Genomic DNA, 21,413 nt, shown 5'->3' on the forward strand with positions numbered 1-21,413 from the left:
AATTGATGAGTGTTGGTACGCTATGAACATATGCTTGAGGTATTAGACAAAGTGAAATAAAAAGTCTCAGACTAATCAGTTATACATTGAATTAATCATTCTGTAATTTAGATAATACTGGAGTCGTCTATGAAAGCTCATCCGGAGAATTCCTTATCGCACTAACATTAAATGAGAACGTCAAATACTGAGAGGAAAACACAGCTTATTCCTTTGAGATTACACACTATCGGTGATATTTGAGTATGATCGTCTGTTTAGAATGAGCTGTGCGCTTGTGTATGAAAATTAATCGTCAATTTCTGTACTTATACACAGTCCAAAGGTTGGCAAGGAGTTGCGTAAGCCGTAGGTATGTATGACACAACTGAATAATTGTGCTTGCTTTGCTCTAAATGCTTATCTCAAACTTTTATTTTCCATTTATAATAACTTATAAAGATGTTTTCACATTTTATTCAAATAGTCTTAGGAACTATGATGACTTTGACGCTAGTTTGTAGCAAATACAAAAAATCTTATCGCTATAGTATATGTATTTATATACTTGAAAGTATGTAACAATCTAGTGGAATACCCCCTCTAACTCATTGGTTGCAAATTATACTTATTCACATCTATTCACTGTTTCAAGTTAAGATCACGTTTGTCAGACAAAATTATAAGTTTCTGTGATGCTTAGTACTAAAGGTGACTCCGTATGTCTCTTCTTTTCATTTCCTACTCCTTATCTTTTATCATCTTTTGCTGGCCATTGCTGGCCTTACTTGTGCTCGCAGCATTCTGTATCGATGTCATCTTCTCGTTGATGAAATTCAAATACTGCGTTAGGCGGAGCACAGCAATGAGCGATGCCACGTACTCATGGACATCTTCCTTCTTCAGCTGCTTCACCTGACGGGACACAGTGCGGTACACTCTCCTGGCAATTTTGTTCGACAGACGTCCGACTGTCTGGACGGTGTGGAGTACAGGATCTTCCGTAGCCGCAATTGGAGCTATTGCGAAAAAAACAATAAGAGGTTAATCACACGCATTAACCCAGCAAATAGTGGCGAGCAAATATTTTTTGTCTGGTGCATGTTTGTCATGCTGTGATGGAAACCTACCGTTATCATCTTCAACGTCACTTTCCGCCCTGGGGAAGTAGTAATCCAAGAGGCGCTCAGCTAGAGTGGCTGTGGTATCAACTCCTGACACTGCCATGCTTCCATACTGCGTGGCGAGAACCTCGTTGGCTTTGGCCCATGATAACTCCTTGAGCGATGCTGCCTTTTGCTGACCAGCACTCCGAAGTGAGCACACTTTATTGAGATGAGGCTGCACTCGTTCGATCACCTTTGACTTGGCCTGATTGTAGATTTCCTGGGGTGGCTCTTTGATGATTGGTGCCTTCACTTCGAGCTTGTCAATTCCCCTGACGAGTGTCTGGTCAACAAGATGAATTGGACGATCGAACTTCTGTACAAATGGAGCTGTTATGTGAATGGCACCGCGAAGAGCATCCTCGGCCGTATTAAAGGCCCAATTAAACATTGCGTTGGAACCTGCAAAAAAGCCAACAATAGACTGTGATTTAGTGACTTCATTTTTTCCCCTTCTTTCCTAAGACAAATTTACATTCAATGTACTTTAATTATATATCTCGTGATAGTAAGTTAAAGCTGTTCTCTCTCTGGTTGGCATTTGTGTGGTGATATTTGCGTATATAATCGTCATTTCAAGGAAAATACAATGAGAAGAGCGCAAAAAAGTTATGACTACACATATACACATTCTTTCTTGTATAGATCAGTGGAAAAAAGTGTATGAAATGCGATAAGTGTTACCATCCACTTATCATTTGATGAACATTCACAAGGGGGAAAGGTTTTCTGAATACAAAGTCCAAAATGTAGGTTATTTTTATCGCCAGAACATTTTTTGGGACGCACTTCTACCATTATTTTTTCCCAGCACAATTTGAAGGAAAAAATCAAAAGCAGTGTGAATTCTATTTTGCAACATTTTGTGCACATTTCACTGTCGATGAGCTCTTGTTTTCTCGTGATCGGACTCTATTTAAGTAATCAATTGAACTCTTGGGATCAAACGGGTCACAAAGTTGATAATATCAATTTGTTTTCGGAAAGTGGTGAGAATTTGTCATAAGTTTCATCTAATTTCATCATACCTTTGACCTTTCCATAGACATCTTGACTCTGATTCCATGCGGCTTCCACAACCGGAAGTTTCATCATGCGATCAAATGACTCCAAATGCGGCAGAAGACTCTGATTCTCGTTCATGGCCATTAAACTCTCTGTCTCCGATGATGCATCGGATTTGTCCTGGTGATGCTTCGATGTTCCATTGGATTGGGTGGTGATGGTGCTCGTGGATGAATTTTCTGCGCTTTGACTCATTTTGGCTTTTGTCCCTCTCAAAATTACTTCCAATTACGATTGGGGTCAAAGTAATATTCCAATCACTTTCACTGATTTGCCGTTGAGATGATAGTTATATTGTTCCTCGTACGCGATAGCACACAATTGCCAAGTTTGACCGTTCAGCACAACTGGGCGACACCAACTGTTCAAGTGAGGTGGCGATTCAACAAACACACATCTGGGAACGATTCTAAACACTCTGTGACTGCACTCACGATACAACACGACAGACTTGACTGAAAAGACTCGTAGACTGATTAGTAATTCAAAATAACAAGTCTGTTTATATAGCAAGTTGTGTGCTCAAACTCAACTCCATTTACATCCACTCAAATGGAATATATACCCATCCATATCTCTTATGTACTTTTGTATGAAAAGATCAAGAAAAAAGTCTAGGCGGGCCGGAGAATGATAAAGTCCAATGTGTTGGTGTCGATTAAGAGATATCGGGGCTATTCGCTGGCAAAGGATTTTTCAATTTTATCGCCAGAGTCTAAAGTCTAAACTGGCACTCCCCATTTGTCCCAATTCTCTTGTCTCCTTTCGTACAAAACCCCAAACAATTGATCATCTCTCATGTGGCAAATTTATGAATCCACACCATTATCTTCGGCTCTTCTTTCCCGCGGTTTAATGCCCAGAATTCTTCCGTTTCACACGACGCAATTCGCGACTGTCTGAAGAAATCGAAACACTCGCAGAAATAATAACACGAGAGCTCTTCATACATGCAATAATCTTTCATAATATGCGAACGAAAACATACGCTTTAATTTATACCATTAGGCTTGACATTGTTCCTCTTGCACTTCGTTTTTTTTTATTATTTCTAATTTAATGGATTGATAATTTGTCGCCATTAATTTGTATATTTAATGATTGAGCAATATGCCAAAAATAGATTCTTTTGACTGTGTCCCATGACTTTACATTCATTTCAAAACATTATTCACGCCGAAGAAAGTCATCATAATACCTGAACAATGGAATTCCACCTGTTGATGTTATCAAGTTGTGTGACTTTTCACCCAATCACGCTACCCAGTACCAAAGTACGTACCCACAGAGTGTTAAAATCATTGTTTTTTTTCCAGCAAAGACGTCTTAAAATAGCAAGTTATTCGATTAGCACGCACATCAAGTAGAGATTCTTGGCATGACAACAAACCAACACCACTCATGACTTGTGCTCGCCACACTGGCGTCTCTCTAAGTCCAGAGTTCAAAAGTATCACCCAATGAGTTGCTTAGGTACTCTCAGACCGGGGATTTGTGACAAAAAATAATTTAATCATACACGGACTTTGACCACAGAAGTGAAGCACGCGGATTTCGTTACTTTTACTCGCACTCTATAAAATTATTCACTTGAGTATACATGATCGGCAGAACGTGAATGTGTACAAATAAGAGAAGAGAACGTGGTGTTATTTAAAGTAAAGAATACCTGGATTCAACTGAGAATCTCAATAATTTCCGTCCCATAAAAAACTGGGAAATTTTATAAACAGTCATCAAACAGACATAAGTCAGACGTTTGCTCGCATTAAGCTGTTGGGAGGTATCAAACTTAGAGTGTATTTATGTATAAATTGTACAAGAAAATGTCGTTAAAAAAGTATTATTAACACTTCCGATGCGAGTACAAAATCTGTGAATTCGCGAAGAATAGCTATGTATTTAAATGAGATACTATGTACATCGTAATGACCCTTGAATTCCGACATCGCACATGCGATAAGAATGACGAACGTGAAGTAAAAAAAAATGCTCTGTGCAAATATTATGTACAGAAAAAAGTCTGACATTGGATGGGAAATTAAGAGACGGCAAATTATGGATTACATAATAAATATTTAACATGTGCTCATGCAAACTTCTTGTATGTGCAAGATTTCTCTCATCGAATATTGCCTCAATCGCTTATGGATTTGCCTCACACTTTTTTTGAGTACATGAAGAATGTACGGAATTTTGGGCGCCAAAACACTTTTTTTGTAGTTGAAAATATGTATTTGTGCCTGAACTTTTACCGAAGCAACATTTCAACTGCAAGAGCAAATGTTGCATAACAATTTTAAGTAGGCATATAAACCTACTTGTGCAGGAGTTTTTGCTGACAGGTGAAACTTGATATATCAGAGTCAATTTATGTATGTTTTGTATGCAAATCCTTTTCGTTCACTTCATACAGATGATAAAAATCAATTGACATTTCACTATCTTGAATTCCTAAGCTTTGCAGAGGTACGGAGATGACTGCAAAATGAACTAAGTGCGACATTGCACAACATAATTGCTGTTCTTCTCTATCTGCGAAAATACACTGATGGAAGATGGTAGTACACTTGCTTTGAGGGGAAGCTGACAATTATATTTCACGACTGTAAAATACATGCGGCATAGCATAATGCCTTTCCACCACATTATTGTATTTAACGCTCACGTACAATTAATATACCAGCTAGCATTTCCCCCATCCAATGTAGAGGGAAAAAGGTACAAAAATGAGTTTCAAAGTTAGCTCCGAAAGAAAAGGCAAGGTGAGCTTCAGTTGCATTTTAGCCATCAGTCAGTTCTCAAGAGTTTTTCGGTGGGAACTGTAACTGAAACTTGGCTCTCAAGTGAAAGAGAAAGGTTCCAAAATTCGGCAATTAAACATCTTGTGATTTTCTTTCTTTGCGATCACTGAACACAAATTCGGCTATTTTCTTATCTTCAATCTCAGGGTGTTGTGAAATACTGAAGAAAGTACAAAAACCAGCTCTATTCCAGTGATTTTGTTTTTGAATAAAATAAATATGGAAGTATCATGAGGAGTGATTAAACGCTTCAATAGCATTAAAAATTGCAAAAGTGCAATTTAGTAGCATTTATACTCGCTCTTATCACGGCTTTTTTGCGCTAAGCATTGCACAACTGATAATTAATGTTAATGGTTGCATAAAGTGATTTTGCAAATAAAAAATCGTCTCTGATGTATAATTATGTTGGAGCGTTTTGTGATTGCAAACTGAAATGACGAAGAAAAGTGAATTTTGTGCAGTGTGGCTTGTGTTGATTGTACGTACATCGATTATAAGAGCAACGCTCTTTGATTTACTGCACATCATAGAGGCGAAGAATGGCGGTGGATATTTCAGTGACGACAATGAGAGAAACTTTACACAATATAGTAATAGTAATCCATTTGGAGTGTCGCGCAAAATTAATGGGAACACTCAAGACTCGTCATTTTTTGTTCCCAATTTGTCAGCAGACGACTCAACAACTTTCCTTCAGGTGATTTGTTTTTGAAGCACTATACTTATTGCTCAATTGATTTTACCACTCTCTGCATTAAGTCTAAAGCACACAAAGACCAAATAGAGTAAATAAGGCTGTAAATGAAGTGTTGCCAAAGAATACTTTTACATTAACTATGGGGGTTTTCTTTGTGATTCTTTCAACACAATTATGGAAAGAAGAGGAAAACATTTTACATATTCATGGTCTTGGTAACTTTTTAATATTTGAAAACTGTTATCGAGGAAAATGACGCGTCGGCAGGTTAATGGGAATTTATATGACATCTCAAAAATGTATTTTGGGGTTTATAAGGCATGTTCTAATTGCATAATGTTATACATTGATTTCCATAGAGCAATACTTAAGTACCTTCTGCATTTCCGGTTTTCTTCGATTTCTATTGCGTTCTTACATGTGACACAATACTCTTCTGCTTACAGGATTCCTCAAATACTTTAGCAATCTATCAGTACGCCTATCCAAAGCCAAATCCCTTTGGTGAGAATATATTGCTCTGTGCAGCTGCAAATGATTTGTATGTACATAATTTATTATTTTCAGATGAATTTTTGCACAAAATTAAAAAGAACACAAATTTCTTCCGACCAAAAGCAAAGCCAATTTCGCCAAAATATTTTGCCCATAGAGCCACAACTACTGGTTTAGATGTTAACCTGCCATTTGCCAATGGATTTGTAGATAAATTTAAAGACCGTATCAAGACAATTTATCCAGGTGTGTCTCGCATGTTTGACATTGCACAAATCCCTATATATTATTGCTCTAATTCTGTATTATTAATGACCTCAATAGGGACACTGTGGTGTGGAGGAGGAGACATAGCGAAGGGAACGAATGAGTTGGGGCTCTTTGCCGCCACGGACAATTGTTGCAAAATGCATGACTTGTGCCCGCTTTACATTGAAGCTAGAAGTCAAATGCACGGCCTGAAAAACGGCGGTCTCTTCACGAGAACACACTGTGATTGCGACCGGGAGTTTTACTACTGCTTGAAGAGGATCAACACCTTCATCTCCAACAAAATTGGTTACACGTACTTCAATATCCTAGGGCCGCAATGCTTCCGGGAGGAATATCCTGTGGTGACATGTGCCAAACGCTATCGCAATCGTTGCTATTCATACCTCGTGGACGATGAAGACAGCAAGACTTGGCAATGGTTCGATAATAAATTCTACTGAAGAGTGGACATCACCTGTGATATTTCACACATATGTAAATAATGCATCGGGTCATATTGATTGATGATGTTCGATTGAGAGTGAAAACTAGCACAGTCACTTGCTGTACAATATCTGACTGTGATTGAAAGTATTTTAAAATCAACTCAAATATTAATTGATATCTTTTTATTGATTCACGCATGTATATGTATTTTAGTGTGGTATTTGCCACCTTTACCAGTGGAGTAGGAAGATGTGCGAATGCACTTGAGTAAGATTATTTAAATTTACCTTCTAAACATTTTTGAAGACTTTTTTCCTTTGCAAAATCACAGTTTGAGAGCGATTATTGATATACAGCGTAGATGAATATGTGGGTTAAGGCATAGGTAATATCAAATATGAATAGGCAAATGGAGAAAAATAAATAATTGAAACGCACAATTGCTTTCATGCGAAGGGTAGTCGTACAGAGTGGAAGTTCTCCCCTTTTGAAAATAATGGTCAGTTTTTACAGAGCAGCCAACGTGTGAAGACGCTTACTTTTCCTCTGCCGTGACTTTGTGAAAATTATCCAAAATGTCGAGCAACACTACAGCTCCTTACGCCCTCCTTGCAGGTGAGAATCCTGTGTTTTTAGCCTATGTAACGTGGGCTTGTATTTTAGGCATCAAGATGCTGTTGATGTCTCCGCTGACAGGAACATTTCGTGTGAAAAATGCGGTCAGTGTTTGGCACACTTTCACTTTTCATCTCAATACATTATTCTCACATTTACCCATTATTCTCTTCAAGGCCTTTGCGAATCCCGAGGATTTGCCCAAGCAAACGACGGAGCTCAAAACCGACGAACAGGTGGAAAGAGTTCGTCGTGCGCATTTAAATGACATGGAAAACATTTTGCCATTTCTCACCATCGGACTCATTTATGTCCTCACCAACCCTAACCCAATGATTGCCATCATTTTGTTCAGAGTTGCAGGAACAGTGAGGATTATCCACACTATCATTTATGCTATTTATCCGATCCGACAGCCAGCTCGTGCGATTTGTTTCTTTACTTGCTTTTTTATTACCATTTACATGGCAGTTATGTGCATTATCCGATTTTGGTTTATTTAAAGCCAATAATATTGCTATTAATTTTCAAAGTTGCTCAATTGCCACCACAATTTACTGTTCTGTCATATTGCCTAAATTTTGGCACTCTCAATATTATGAAATTTCACACGACTGTAAAGTGTAATATGTGTTAAATAGCGTGGCAAAATATTAACCGACACAGTTCTTTAATTGTTTTATGTACGAAATATAATGTAAAACTATTTGTGAAATGTGAGATATGGAATGGGTTACGTGTGCGTAATTATGTGAGCTATCTTGAACTTGAAACAACATTGCCATTGATTTTACATTAGCATAGTGGCTCTTTGATGTGTTTGTAATGTGTAACGCTTTAGTGGTATTATTCAATACCAAATGAACTCATTTGGCTTTCTCCTGGGACTTGTACGTTAGTATTTTATTCCCTAAAGAGTAATGTTACGTAAGAGAATCACATTGCAAAAAGAAAGTCATTTTTGTAAAATAAAAACAGCTTCTGCTAAAATTGCAGTGTGTGTCACTTTTCTACTAATACCCATTTGGGTCGGTATTTTTCAACTTCTACATCTGCTCAAGAGGTTGAAGCATATTTTCTTTATCGTTGTGTTGCCTTGTGTATAGCATCGAAAACACCATTCAGTTTCACTGGTTGTCAGCTCCGCTCAAGACGTGTGATTGTCGTATCAATAGCGTTTAGAGATTTCTAATTACAAAATGGCTAGTGTCGCTGATCTCCTGTCCCTGGAAAATCCTGTCTTCCGCAATGTGGCTCTCTGGACTGGGATTCTGCTGCTCAAAATGCTCTTGATGTCTCCTCTCACTGCATTCTTCAGAATCAAAAACCGGGTAAGTGATCTCACTGTTTAGATAAGAAATAGCCACGTCTCTTGAAAATTTAATGAGACACTTTCACTTTGTAGGCTTTCAGCAGTCCTGAGGATTTGATGTTTGGAGGAAAAAAGGCCAAAGCTCCCAAGTATGATGATCCAAGTGTGGAGAGAGTGCGCAGGTTTGTTTACACTTCTATACATTCCACTCTTATTGGTAGTTAATTGTCTTTTTATACTTCACAGGGCTCATCGAAATGACTTGGAGAATATCCTGCCATTCATCCTGGCCGCCTTCTTCTACACCCTCACCAATCCCACTCCATTCCTCGCCAACAACCTCGTGAGAGTTGGAGCCCTCTCAAGAATTGCTCACACCGCGGTGTACGCTTTTGGTCCGGTTCCTCAGCCAACAAGATTCATAGCTTTCGGCGTACCCTTGTTCATAACTCTCTATATGGCGGTACAAACACTCATTCACTTCGCCTGAGGATGGTTGTGTGTATGATTTGATAAACAACGGATTATACAACTCGCATGTGTTATCTGTATAAGAAGAGTGAGTTTTATAAGAAAATACACGCATAATTTTTCAACATTGGTGTGTTGGTGATTTTTCCCAAGTTGATCAAATAACCTTGAACATATACACAAAAAGCGTTAGAAGATTATTAGACGGCAAAATCAAAATATGGAATGTGCTGTTAGTATTAAATCACAGCTGCTACCGTTGAGAAGGCTCTCGAAATGGTTGAATTGAAGGATATTTTGTCTCCGGAAAATGAGCTTTTCCGCACATTTGCATTCTGGTCTGTGGTGCTCATCGTTAAAATGTTTGCCATGGTCATCATAACTGCATACCAAAGGAGGAAAACCGGGGTAAGATAGTCACAAATGGATTACTTTCATTTAAATTCATCATAAATTCATTTATGTTGCAGACCATGAGTAATCCAGAGGACATATCTGTTGCTCCACCCGGATCTAAGATAAAATTCGACGACCCCGATGTTGAACGTGCAAGAAGAGCTCATCGTAATGACATGGAGAATATTTACCCTTACATCCTGCTCGGATTCGGATATCTCTTGACAGATCCCTCGCCCTGGTTCGCAACCCTCCTCTTCCGGACAGGAGCAATTGCGAGGATTGTATTTACAATTGTATACAGCATTCATGTCGTTCCTCAGCCAACTCGTGCAATTGCATTCGGGACATGCTTGGCAATTTCACTGTACATGGCAACACAAATTATTCTGTATTTCCTTTAATGCACAGAATAAAAAGGATTTAGAGTGGAATAAAAAGTCATTGGAAAACTTGTCTCTTATCACATTGAAGGTTTTTCTTTCCTACAATAACAGCATGACTTTATGATTTTCTTGATAATCGCACATCATTATCTGGAGTGCGATAAAAAGTGCGGCTCATCATGTTTATTTAAAGAAATTAATGTTTATCTTATATTCAATATTTATATGATAAGATGCAAATTCTAGAATTGTGTTTGCAGTGTAAAAGTGATATGAAATGTATTGCATGTATTGCATGTATTCTATATATGCATTAATTGTTGAATTATATATACATGACAATTATATGAATCATATGAAGTTACAACAAATTGTTATTTATTTCACAAGCAATTTTGGAGCTAATGAATGATTTGCACTTTTCAAATTCAAGAAAAGATATCTCGAAACACAAGCACATCTTATTACACGAATACACAATCTGTGATGAACACAAACACGAATGTGATGTTCAACAAGTATGGTATATAAAACGGGCTCTGGCCTTTATGTTGTTTAGAGATCTGACGGAAACGCCAGTTGTATGAAAACATAGTCAAGTGCCGGGTGTGTTTCGTGAATTTTCTTCCCAATTTTTTGAGTTAAATCATGGCTACTTTCACCGAACTTCTTTCCTATGACAATGACGTGTTCCGAGCCTACGTTTTCTGGTCCACGATTCTTATTGTGAAGACTCTGTCTATGTCATTTTTGACCGCACGTCAGCGTTTCAAGAATAAGGTAAATGTATTGACGAGTTGATATTACACAACACACGAATCAAGATAAGAAATATCATAATCACAACCATGACATGGCAGTGCTGACGAGGGGATGCGCCTTAATATAGAGTATTTGGGGTTTATTTTGCAGGTTTTCGCCAATCCTGAAGATGCAGGTCCACAGAAAGCGAAGGTCAAGTATGATGATCCTGACGTGGAACGCGTGCGAAGGTAAAATTGCAACTACGCATTTGTGTACAATATAAATTTTCTATGGCAACGCTTTCAGGGCGCATCGCAATGACCTGGAGAATGTCTTCCCCTTCATCCTCGTGGCATTTTTCTATGTCTTGACAAATCCTGAGGCTTATCTGGCCATCAATCTGTTCAGGGCTGCAGTGATTTCAAGGATCGTGCACACTCTCGTCTACGCCGTTTGGGTGATCCCGCAACCAGCCAGAGGATTGGCGTTCTTCGTCTGCCTGGGATCTACACTCTTCATGGCTTTCAAGACAATTGTATTTTTCATATAAAACATAAAAGCTCAGCTAAAGTCATGAAAATCCTTCTTTTGGTCCATCCCGCTATCGTCATTTGCAAGTGTCGGGCTTTACTCGGGGTTAAGAAGATCAATTGTTCTTGATAACATCTTATCAATCGCACAGCAAATACATGTTAAATTTTGATGCAATGTGAAGGTGTAAAGAGAAAAAAATAAATGCTATATTAGAAGAGAAAACTTTGAGAATGGCAAAAATATTCGGGTAATCGACTATCAGGTGTTGATAAAATTTCGAAGAAGGCGGCTTTATCTTTGATAAGTCAGTTTCACTTGGTCTGCGAATGAGCATAGTTGATTCTTGAGTAATCGCGATGGAGGATTTCTTCACTATTTTCTCCCCGACTAATCCAGTCTTCAGGACTTATGCATTTTGGTCAACAGTGTTAATGGTTAAGATGCTGTTTCTTGGCATTGGGACTGGCTTTCAACGAAAGCTTGCGGTGCGTATATAATTTTCTCTTCATACTTTTATATAAAAAATGAACATTTGTGTAATGAATATTTTAGATCTTTAGCAAAAAAGAAGCCGTAAAATCACAAACGAAAGCCGTTTCTAATGTTAATGAAGATATTGAGAGGATGAGAAGGTATGACTCCTTCAACACAAATAACGATTCGTTATTTTGTATTAATTTAATTATTTTCCAGAGCTCACATGAATGATATGGAAAACATCCTGATCTTCCTTCCACTCTGCTTTGCCTACATTTTAACAAATCCATTCCCGTGGCTGGCAATGACGCTGATAAAAGCATTTGCTATCACAAGAATTCTTCATACACTCGTGTACGCTTTTGCACCGGTGCCCCAACCAACGAGGTTTATTTTATTTTTAGTCGGTGTATTTGTAAACGCATATATGGGATTTTCTATCGTGAAAGCATTCTTTTAGAGGATCAAAAATGAATTCACACGCAGTATTTCATATTAAGTCTTGTTGTACTAAAATGTGTAACTTGCGCAGTAAATAAAGAATGTTTTCTATGTATGAGTGCCATGAGTTTATGCCGTCTCGACGATATAGTGGTCGATTTATCACCATGGTATTTTAAAGGGAGACAAATATACAGTGACTGTGCCGAAGCGCATGTAGCAAAAAGAGAGTGATACAACGAACGCGAAAGAGAGATGAAAAATAATTGTTATTTCCAGTTAAATAACTCGAATAACCCTAAAGACTTACTTGAGGAAAAATTTAGTCTTCGTCTTTGTGCTACACAGAGTGGAAGTGACTACAATTTCTGGATCAAATCAACTGTAAGTTGTTCTTATCCACAAATTCCCAGTATAGCATAAATCACTCTTATTCGGCGTATGATTGATTGGTTGGTTGCTGTTGCAAAGGTGAGGCAACAAAAAAAAAGATATTGTGCGACAGATGCCGTATGTTTGCACACTTTGCGTTCAATAGTTACAATCAACAGAAGAATCGTTTGAAATTTAATCATTATCTTGCTCATTAAAATTTCTAAAATTATTATATAACTTTACTGGTAAGAATTCTTTGAAACTGGTTGGAATTTTTCAGAACACCACGAAGTGAAGATGCCAATAAACGGTGAAGAAGCTAATGACATTTACAAGGTGATGCCGGACTTCGTTCGCCCTGATCTTCCATCGAGATGTACCTGGTCAGTCGGCAAAGATAAAACCGAGAGCCCTCATTCACAATGGAAATTGTAAGTCATCTTCAATGATATGTAGAACAGTTTGCATGCAAAATCAAGTTCAAGAGTCGCGATATTGCGATAACCTCACCTCCAGTGATAAGAACCAACGTAGTTTCGCTTAAAAATATTTATCACTGAGGACTTTTTTTGAGTTTTGGCTCAAAATAGGTCAGTGTATTTAATATATTGACCTCATGTTTCTTATGCATCTCACACCACATTTTTTATCACTTCAGTGGAGAGCGCCCCAAAATTATGCCAAACATTCTACATGCCATTGGACACACGCCGCTCGTGAAACTGAATAATATCCCAAAAGCTGAGGGCATTGAATGCGATATGTGTAGGTTTTACCCAATTGTTCTTCGTGCCGACAAGAAACTCATTAGCATTTTGATTTCAGACGTGAAATGTGAATTTCTTAATCCTGGCGGATCCGTGAAGGACCGCATTGGCTACCGAATGGTGGCAGATGCAGAGGAGAAGGGACTCTTGAAGCCGGGATGCACAATAATCGAGCCAACTTCTGGGAATACGGGCATAGGCTTGGCAATGTCGTGCGCTGTTAAAGGGTATAAGTGCCTTATCGTGATGCCGGAGAAGATGTCCAATGAGAAAGTGAATGCGCTGAAGGCGCTCGGAGCTAAGATCATCCGAACGCCTACGGAAGCAGGCTTTGATTCACCAGAAGGTCTCATTGCTGTCGCACAGAAGCTTCAAAAGGAAATTCCGGATTCAATCATCTTGGATCAGTATCGCAATGCGAGCAATCCGGTTAGCCACTATGGTGAGAAATGCTTAGAGATAACTTTGTGACGAGAGAGTACTTTTTGTTATCAAACGCGGAGAGTGCTAGAGAGCTGTTAATCAGTTGCCAAATAATATATTATTATTTGTGTAATAAACACTAATGCTCAATTTTGCATGTCATGCTTCACTTGTGCTCGTCAGAGACGCAGAAATGAAGCAAAAAGTTATCTCTCAAAATAGAAATCACACTTCTCAATTCTAACTCGCTACTTTGTACACTTTTCAGATGGAACAGCAACTGAGATACTCCATCAGATGGGCGGTCATGTGGACATGGTTGTCTGCGGTGCGGGAACAGGAGGAACGGTGTGCGGAATAGGGCGTAAGATGAAGGAAGAATGCCCAAGTTGCGTTGTTGTTGCCGCTGATCCCGAAGGATCCATTCTATCATTGCCCGAAGAACTGAACAAGTCGGATGTGTCCTTCTACGAAGTCGAAGGAATTGGATATGACTTTGTTCCCACTGTCTTGGATCGCTCCGTCGTGGATTTGTGGATGAAGTCCAATGACAAGGAGTGCATGCCTTTGGCAAGGAGGCTCATTTGCGAGGAGGGACTGCTTTGCGGAGGATCGAGTGGAACAGCATTGGCAGTGGCGCTCAAGGCTGCCAAGAAGCTGAAGAAGGGTCAGAAATGCGTGGTCATCCTGCCAGATGGTGTCCGGAATTACATGACCAAGTTTATCTCGGACAATTGGCTCGAGGCAAGAGGACTTAAAGAGGCAAAGAATGTCCATAATTTCTGGTGGTGGAATACAAGAGTGGACGGATTGAAACTGAATGAATTAGTCAAAGTCAATATCACTGATATGGTTCAGGATGTAGTACAAGTTCTCAAGAAGAACAACACTGAATACGCCGTGATCGTGGATGAGAAGGGAATACTTAAAGGAGCAGCAACGCTTGGTGAATTGATGATTAAGATGGGCAATTTTAACCTTCAGGCCAAGGATACAATCGATCGTGCAGTCTTCAAGCAGTTCAGAAAGATTTGCAAAACCACCAATTTGGGACTGGTTTCAAGGATTCTCGAGAACGATCCTTTCGCCGTAATTGTAGAGAGTAACTATCAATGCTTCATATTATTGCATCAGCTGGCTTAATATCAAATTCTCATGAAATGTCTTATCAAATTTCAGATGCGGACGGTGTAGAATTTCCTGTTGGAATCGTTACTCGAATGGATCTGCTATCATACACTACCAGCTCCTCTCAATGAGTTTTCCTACCAATGAAATAAGCGATCGCATGCATTTTATATGAATTTAATGAATAAAGTCAATTTCAAATGCATTTCCATTGATGTTGTGAGGACTGTCAAGGATACATATATCAATTATGCTAATGGACGACCATTCTCTTCCCCAACAAACGCACATTCTTACGCCGTGACAAAGGGGCGAAGTTGAATTTTTTCGAAAACCACATTACAAAAATGGTATCTTCCACGTGATTGTCTATTACATTTGCGGCTAGTTGGTCGGATTTCCTGTGCTGTTTGCACATATAAAAGCCGTGTGTGTCATGAATTTCCAGTCAGTTGAGAACAAGCGCCAGGAAAAAATCTCAAGTAACTGCTGCAGTGGTCTAGTGAAAGTGTTCAGCAATGGCGAATACAGAAAAGAAGTGTCCTCATGTGGAAACAGTTTGGGATCTTGATCCCAATTTCGAAAGCCCCGATACAGAATCACGATTGTGGGCAAATGCTGAGCCTCCGAGTCGCCCGTTGTATGTCGTTTGTGATGTGCAATTATTTTTAACAAAACATATTTCAATTTAGTTTCTTCTCCTTTCCATACATTGCAAAGAAAACCTGAGCTCAAGAAGATCTTACCGAATATTCTGCATGCTATTGGACTTACTCCTGTGGTCAAACTCAATAAAATTCCACAATCTCTGGGAATTAAATGTGACATGTGTAAGTGTTAATTCTGGATCAGGAACTATAAGAAACGCGCATTAGAATAAAGTACAGATGCATAATTTGCGAGTCTGTATGTATGATAGATCGTGAGTGAACATATTAGATAGAGGTCATGTTGCACTATAACGTGAAACTTTGCATAAGTAATTATAGAGTGTATAAAGCTTTAATGTTTATTCACCAATTATAAAGATAAACTGAATAAGCTTCACTAGACCGTTTAAAAAGTAATATGAAGAATGGAAAATTTGCTGACAATTTCATTGATATTTTTTTCATTTAGATGCAAAATGTGAATTTCTGAATCCTGGCGGATCCGTGAAGGATCGCATTGGCTACCGAATGGTTCTGGATGCAGAAGAGAAGGGACTTGTGAAGGAAGGATCAACAATCATTGAACCAACGTCTGGAAATACCGGAATCGGTGTAGCTCTAGCATGTGCCGTCAAAGGCTACAAGTGCATAATTGTTATGGCAGAGAAGAATTCCAATGAAAAAGTAGATACGCTGAAAATCTTGGGCGCAGAAATCATTCGCACTCCAACTGAGGCTGGATATCTATCGCCACAGGGAATTTTTGCGGTGTCTCAAGATCTACAGAAGAAGATACCCAATGCTGTTATCATGGGACAATACTCAAATCCGAGCAATTGGCTAGCTCATAAAGAGGGCACAGGATCTGAGCTTCTCTGGCAATTTGATAACGATATTGATATGATTGTCGCTGGAGCAGGAACAGGAGGAACGGTTTCAGGCATCGGAAAGGCAATGAAGGAAGGTTGCCCGAAGTGCAAAATTGTATCTTTCGATCCCGAAGGATCAATTCTTGCCCGACCAGAAAGTCTCAACAAAAGCGACGTGAGTTTCTTTGAGGTCGAAGGGATTGGCTATGATTTCATTCCGACGGTTCTCAAGCATGAGCACGTCGACGAATGGTACAAGAGCAATGATTCCGACGCATTTCCGATGGCGAGACGCCTCATTGCTGAAGAGGGTCTTCTCTGTGGCGGAAGCAGCGGATCCGCAATGAGTGTAGCTTTGAAAGCTGCAAAGAACTTGCAGGCCGGGCAGAAGTGTGTCGTTATCTTGCCTGATGGCATCAGGAATTACATGACGAAGTTCGTGTCTGACAATTGGATGCAAGTTAGAGGATTCCTTCCTCTAGAAAACACTCACGAGCACTGGTGGTGGAGTAACCATGTGGACGAAGTGCCGACAAATGACTTGATCACTCTGAAATCAAATCAAACTTGCCAGGAAGCCATTAATGTCCTGAAAGAGCAAGGACTTGATCAACTGCCTGTAGTTTCTGACGAAGACTATCTTCTGGGAATGGTAACTCTGGAAACACTGATTGTGAAACTTGGAGCTGGCGTGGCTAAAGATGATCCTGTTGCGAAAGCTCTCAACAAAACCTTCCGAAGAGTTACATATGAAACCAACTTGGGGCTTTTATCTAGCATTCTGGAAAAGGAGCCCTTCGTCATTGTAACCAGAGGTGAATGAAAAACTTGCAGTTCAGGTTTAGGTGAAATAGAAAATTTATTATTTATTTTACAGCTGTTCCAGTGCAATGCTCGAAGCCAAAAGAAGTAGTAGAGAAAATCATCACAAGATCTGAATTTTTGGCCTACATATCCAATCATGACAACGATAGAAATAAATTGGAATAAATCTTATAACTGATACATATTTTACAAATTATAGCATTCCTTGTTATGTATTGATATGATTTTGACAAATTATAATGCGTGAATAAAGCAGAAGAATAAAATATAAATTCTTGCGCAATTATTTAATGGACAGTTCTGTCATGAAACTCCGTAGACGCAGTAGAATTTTCAACTACTATACATATGAAATTTAACAGATGATTGCTAATGGGCGCAATGCGCACGTGAATTTGACTGCTCATTCTACCCATTCTGACGGATTCATTCAACAATACGAGACTCTTATGGACAAAGTACAAGTTAATGTGGAGTATTGGTAGAAAGAATTTTATTTATTTATCATTTTATCACTAATCACAATATTTTCCCCTACTTATTTATAGTGGCTACTGCAACTATGAAGCACAATGCGAGGAATTACGAGGCGTAGTCCTAAAGTTGGTCCCTGAAGTTGAGTTTCAGTGCAAAAGGGGAAGACAAGGTGTAATTGATAAATAAAATAGGAATGCTTAATTCATTCCTAAAGCAGAGCTTCTGTGTTTCAGGTTCATTCGAAGTGCAGATAAATGAGAAGCCCGTGCACTCAAAATTGTCATCACTGGCCTTTCCCGACTTCAATGATGTAGCGCAGAGTGTCCAGAAAGCAGCCGAAGGAGAGCCTCTAGGAAATGTTCGGCAACAGCCAATTACAGACTGTGTTCTGCAGTAGTTCACTCAGTAATTTCTACTTTATCATTGCAGCTTAGGACGTGTAAATTCTTAGTAAAATCATTCATCTGCGATAGGTAGATTCCGAATTTCATCTTTCCTTCGAATTCTCTGGCAATTGTTCTCAGTGGCTCAGTTGTCTTCTCTCCTGTTTGTTGGTCAATGCAGATCATCTGGCATCTTGTACATTGACCGTCAACTTTGAAGAGATTTGGACCAATTCTAATCATTTTCCATGCTCCCTCTTCCATGCTTTTAGATGATTTTATCACGATATTTCCGCGAAAGCGGTCAACGACATTCGGCAGAAGACCTTCTCTATCCACTTGGTCATCCCAATCAGTCACTTTGTCCATCAACCAGGAAACTGATGTGGTATTGATGAGCAAGAACTGTGCTTGATTCGCTAGTGATATCTCTGGAAGATCGTTGGTGGTACCATTTTTGCGAAAGAAGCGCTTTTCAGAACTGACCTTCCTAATGAGACGCACTCCAAGCAAATCGAGGGCATTTTCCAACCACTGAGCAACTTTCTCACCACAATCGTATCCCTTAATCCGATCACCACACACTTTACTCTGACACAAACTCGAATCTTGCATTATTTCACTATTGTCTTCGTCAATGCTCAACTCCACATCAATGCATTCCATCTCGGGAAAGTGGAGGGTCATTTTGCCTCTCTCCTGGTCAATTACTGGTCTTATGAGACACATTTTGGTGTTGTTTTTCTGCGTGAGAGCGACACCCTTCTCTGTCACGATCATCCACTCTCTGTCGTATTTCAGGCCACAAGGAGTTAGTGGCCACTTGTCGAATACTTTGAAAGCTCCACAGGACTTTATAGGATACACACAGATCATCTCCAGCTTGATATCATTAGCTTTCATTGGATATCTCTTGTACATGTGCGAAATCATTCCCAGTTCAACAGATCTTTTATGTGGACGACAGTAGCAGTTTTCGATCATGTTTATGAGGGCATCGACATTGGTCTTCGTAGTCATATAGCCAAAAGACACTCTGATAGATCCAGTTGGAATACCGTTGATCAAGTCATACGCATCGCCACAAATGTGACCTGCCTGAAATGTTAAAATCACTATAAAAATGTTATTCAATATTAGAATATAACACAAAGTACCTTATAGTGTTCCTTTACATCCTCGTTAGTGAGCTTCATGTGCCTTTGACACGCCCCAGGATTGCAGAAACATCCAGTCCTTATAATGATGTTATAAATTGAAGCCATACAGGCAAATTCCGCAAAACCCACGAAAGATCCATCGCTGTGAAGGATGTTAAAGTTCACAATTCCTCCTTGAGATTGGGATGAATTGTAGTCTGAGTCACTGTATAATTTAACGACACTTCCTCCAGAAGAATGTTTCATATTCACCAGACGATCTCTGAGGTATTTGGCAAGGTTGAAAGTATATCTAGAAATTCTTTGCATTGTGCCTTCTTCTGCATTGCTAGGAATCAGTCGCTTTAGAGTATTGAAGCCGTGCAGAAGAGAAATGATGGATATGAAGGATATTGTGCCATCCTCGAATCTCTCATGCAGGCAATCACGTTTCTCGTGGAAATTTATCTGACTCATTGCAATTTTCACAGTTCCTCCGCCGTAGTAACGCTTTTTGAGGGCATTCTCTACCCTTTTGCTCGCCAAAAGAGCTCCCAATCCGGTTGGATAACCGAAAATTTTGTAGAATGAGATGCACACAAAATCAGGACTGTACTTCTGAAGATCAAGATAGTTCGTTGAGACGAAACTTGCAGCATCGAGACACACAAACCACTCACTGTCCTTCATATCACTGGGAAGACTTCTATGCTGAAAACACTCAATTGTTTCCAGAGGATATTTAAAGCCGTTGAAATTACATTGAGCGGGAAACACGATGAGAGAGTTTGAGTTGCTAGAAGGGAGACGACAAGGAGTTCTTCTCTCTGATATGGCTAAAAGATCCTCTTTCTCCATGGGAATTATTTGCTGTGTTTTCACCAATTCTCTCATTCCGAGCACTGATGTGTGGCTGTCTCTCAAATATCGGAATTGCGATTTCTCCCCATCAAAGTCAAAGGTTTCTGCTACCATTTTCAGTGCTGCTGTGGTTCCAGACGTGAAGATTACATGATATTTGGAGGAATCTGTGTTGAAATGCTCCAAAACTCTGTATCTCACTTGATCAATAAGATCCTCTGTAGATTTACTAGTGTGTGGATTGCAATAGAGATTACTACGTAAGTCTTCGAAGCATGCCTGCAATTGATGCTCCGAATAGAGAGTTGCTCCAGCATGATCCAAGTAATGTTCATCTGGAATGCAAAGAAATACTTTTTAGAAAATCATCCTATCCACATACAATGATGTACCTTTTATTCGCTGAAATTCACAGGAAATGTTGTGCCATTCCTCAGCGGAATATTCCTCTCCAAGGGCAGTCATTCTCGAGAGTTTCACTATCTAATACCACTCGCGTGACGTAATCAAGTATAATTATGATGACTCTCGATTTTAAGATTGCCGCAAATAATCGAAAACACACTGCAAAATAGACTTTTCACTCCCCTTGAGATCATATGTTAGTATTGCTTTTATTCCTTCTCCCGCGGTATCTCAGAAAATACTGACTTGTTTTCCAGTGGCAAACCATACGAGACTCGAATGAAATACTTTTAATGCTAGTGTTGGAGTTCACCAAAACTTTTAGTTGAATTGGAAGTCGACTAACACACTGAAAATGAAACGAAAATGTACGAAAGCTCAGCACACGAAGCGATAATAATTTTTGAAACATTTTCAAGGCATTTTCTCTATATATTACATAATTATGTTATGATCAAGAAATAAAACGTTGCATCTTGCGTTGCATAGCCAAACTGGACGAAGAAAAACAAGTTAAAGCAATGAATGTACATTTCATGGGTTAAGCAAATTTTTTAATATTACATAAAAAAATTGTGTTTACACCTTTTGTTGATATGTTTATTTATTGCGGTGTACTGCACACTTATAGTAAGCAATGAATTAAAAACATTCATGAAGTGAAGGGTTAAATTTACGACAGATTTCTTTTTCAGATAAGATTAACCTAAACATGGAAACAGATAACGTATGTACATTATCAAGGTTTTTGGCTTTTCTATGGAGATAATAGATTACAATATAGCTCCGAGTTTCAATGCGCTGTCGAGACTGAGAAAACTGGCTGA

The 21,413-nt window shown here is 39.1% G+C and overlaps 9 protein-coding genes across 10 annotated transcripts; 7 read left to right on the forward strand and 2 right to left on the reverse strand.

Moving 5' to 3' along the window:
• Window positions 1-385: 385 nt before the first annotated feature.
• Window positions 386-2,696, reverse strand: LOC132262346 (lipid storage droplets surface-binding protein 2). Its single transcript, XM_059761600.1, has 3 exons — window positions 2,174-2,696; window positions 1,110-1,547; window positions 386-998 (listed from the first exon to the last, which is right to left on the reverse strand). Exons 1-3 carry the CDS (start codon window positions 2,403-2,405, stop codon window positions 721-723), a joined length of 948 nt encoding a protein of 315 aa, XP_059617583.1. The 5' UTR covers window positions 2,406-2,696; the 3' UTR covers window positions 386-720.
• A 2,754-nt stretch (window positions 2,697-5,450) lies between these two features.
• On the forward strand, window positions 5,451-6,924 carry LOC132262418 (uncharacterized). The gene is made up of 4 exons (XM_059761691.1): window positions 5,451-5,714; window positions 6,161-6,218; window positions 6,282-6,455; window positions 6,534-6,924. The coding sequence occupies exons 1-4, from the start codon at window positions 5,451-5,453 to the stop codon at window positions 6,920-6,922; spliced, it is 885 nt and encodes a 294-aa protein (XP_059617674.1). The 3' UTR covers window positions 6,923-6,924.
• A 21-nt stretch (window positions 6,925-6,945) lies between these two features.
• On the forward strand, window positions 6,946-8,525 carry LOC132261896 (microsomal glutathione S-transferase 1-like). Its single transcript, XM_059760925.1, has 2 exons — window positions 6,946-7,627; window positions 7,700-8,525. The coding sequence occupies exons 1-2, from the start codon at window positions 7,484-7,486 to the stop codon at window positions 8,024-8,026; spliced, it is 471 nt and encodes a 156-aa protein (XP_059616908.1). The 5' UTR covers window positions 6,946-7,483; the 3' UTR covers window positions 8,027-8,525.
• A 107-nt stretch (window positions 8,526-8,632) lies between these two features.
• Window positions 8,633-10,154, forward strand: LOC132262421 (uncharacterized). Its single transcript, XM_059761692.1, has 6 exons — window positions 8,633-8,854; window positions 8,929-9,017; window positions 9,082-9,319; window positions 9,391-9,394; window positions 9,557-9,714; window positions 9,777-10,154. The coding sequence occupies exons 1-6, from the start codon at window positions 8,723-8,725 to the stop codon at window positions 10,104-10,106; spliced, it is 951 nt and encodes a 316-aa protein (XP_059617675.1). The 5' UTR covers window positions 8,633-8,722; the 3' UTR covers window positions 10,107-10,154.
• A 483-nt stretch (window positions 10,155-10,637) lies between these two features.
• On the forward strand, window positions 10,638-11,603 carry LOC132263496 (microsomal glutathione S-transferase 1-like). The gene is made up of 3 exons (XM_059763279.1): window positions 10,638-10,868; window positions 11,001-11,080; window positions 11,139-11,603. Exons 1-3 carry the CDS (start codon window positions 10,737-10,739, stop codon window positions 11,380-11,382), a joined length of 456 nt encoding a protein of 151 aa, XP_059619262.1. The 5' UTR covers window positions 10,638-10,736; the 3' UTR covers window positions 11,383-11,603.
• Window positions 11,604-11,706: 103 nt separating this feature from the next.
• Window positions 11,707-12,362, forward strand: LOC132263497 (microsomal glutathione S-transferase 1-like). The gene is made up of 3 exons (XM_059763280.1): window positions 11,707-11,851; window positions 11,919-11,998; window positions 12,060-12,362. The coding sequence occupies exons 1-3, from the start codon at window positions 11,723-11,725 to the stop codon at window positions 12,301-12,303; spliced, it is 453 nt and encodes a 150-aa protein (XP_059619263.1). The 5' UTR covers window positions 11,707-11,722; the 3' UTR covers window positions 12,304-12,362.
• A 196-nt stretch (window positions 12,363-12,558) lies between these two features.
• Window positions 12,559-17,593, forward strand: LOC132262422 (cystathionine beta-synthase). Its single transcript, XM_059761693.1, has 9 exons — window positions 12,559-12,668; window positions 12,940-13,090; window positions 13,318-13,424; window positions 13,485-13,868; window positions 14,118-14,951; window positions 15,494-15,617; window positions 15,698-15,807; window positions 16,097-17,311; window positions 17,374-17,593. Exons 2-9 carry the CDS (start codon window positions 12,957-12,959, stop codon window positions 17,484-17,486), a joined length of 3,021 nt encoding a protein of 1,006 aa, XP_059617676.1. The 5' UTR covers window positions 12,559-12,668; window positions 12,940-12,956; the 3' UTR covers window positions 17,487-17,593.
• An 11-nt stretch (window positions 17,594-17,604) lies between these two features.
• On the forward strand, window positions 17,605-18,195 carry LOC132261814 (migration and invasion enhancer 1). Of its 2 annotated transcripts, none has more exons than XM_059760805.1 (3): window positions 17,605-17,802; window positions 17,870-17,967; window positions 18,032-18,195. In XM_059760805.1, the coding sequence occupies exons 1-3, from the start codon at window positions 17,684-17,686 to the stop codon at window positions 18,193-18,195; spliced, it is 381 nt and encodes a 126-aa protein (XP_059616788.1). In that variant the 5' UTR covers window positions 17,605-17,683. The 2 variants fall into 2 exon arrangements, with proteins under 2 accessions (XP_059616788.1, XP_059616789.1); XM_059760806.1 differs by having other exon boundaries at window positions 17,605-17,796.
• A 1-nt stretch (window position 18,196) lies between these two features.
• LOC132261813 (molybdenum cofactor sulfurase 3) lies at window positions 18,197-21,270 on the reverse strand. Its single transcript, XM_059760803.1, has 3 exons — window positions 20,574-21,270; window positions 19,339-20,516; window positions 18,197-19,279 (listed from the first exon to the last, which is right to left on the reverse strand). Exons 1-3 carry the CDS (start codon window positions 20,644-20,646, stop codon window positions 18,197-18,199), a joined length of 2,334 nt encoding a protein of 777 aa, XP_059616786.1. The 5' UTR covers window positions 20,647-21,270.
• Between the last annotated feature and the right edge of the window lie 143 nt (window positions 21,271-21,413).

Source organism: Phlebotomus argentipes, unplaced genomic scaffold, assembly GCF_947086385.1.
Source record: "Phlebotomus argentipes unplaced genomic scaffold, Phlebotomus argentipes genome assembly contig_15, whole genome shotgun sequence".
Taxonomy (NCBI): Eukaryota; Metazoa; Arthropoda; class Insecta; order Diptera; family Psychodidae; genus Phlebotomus; species Phlebotomus argentipes.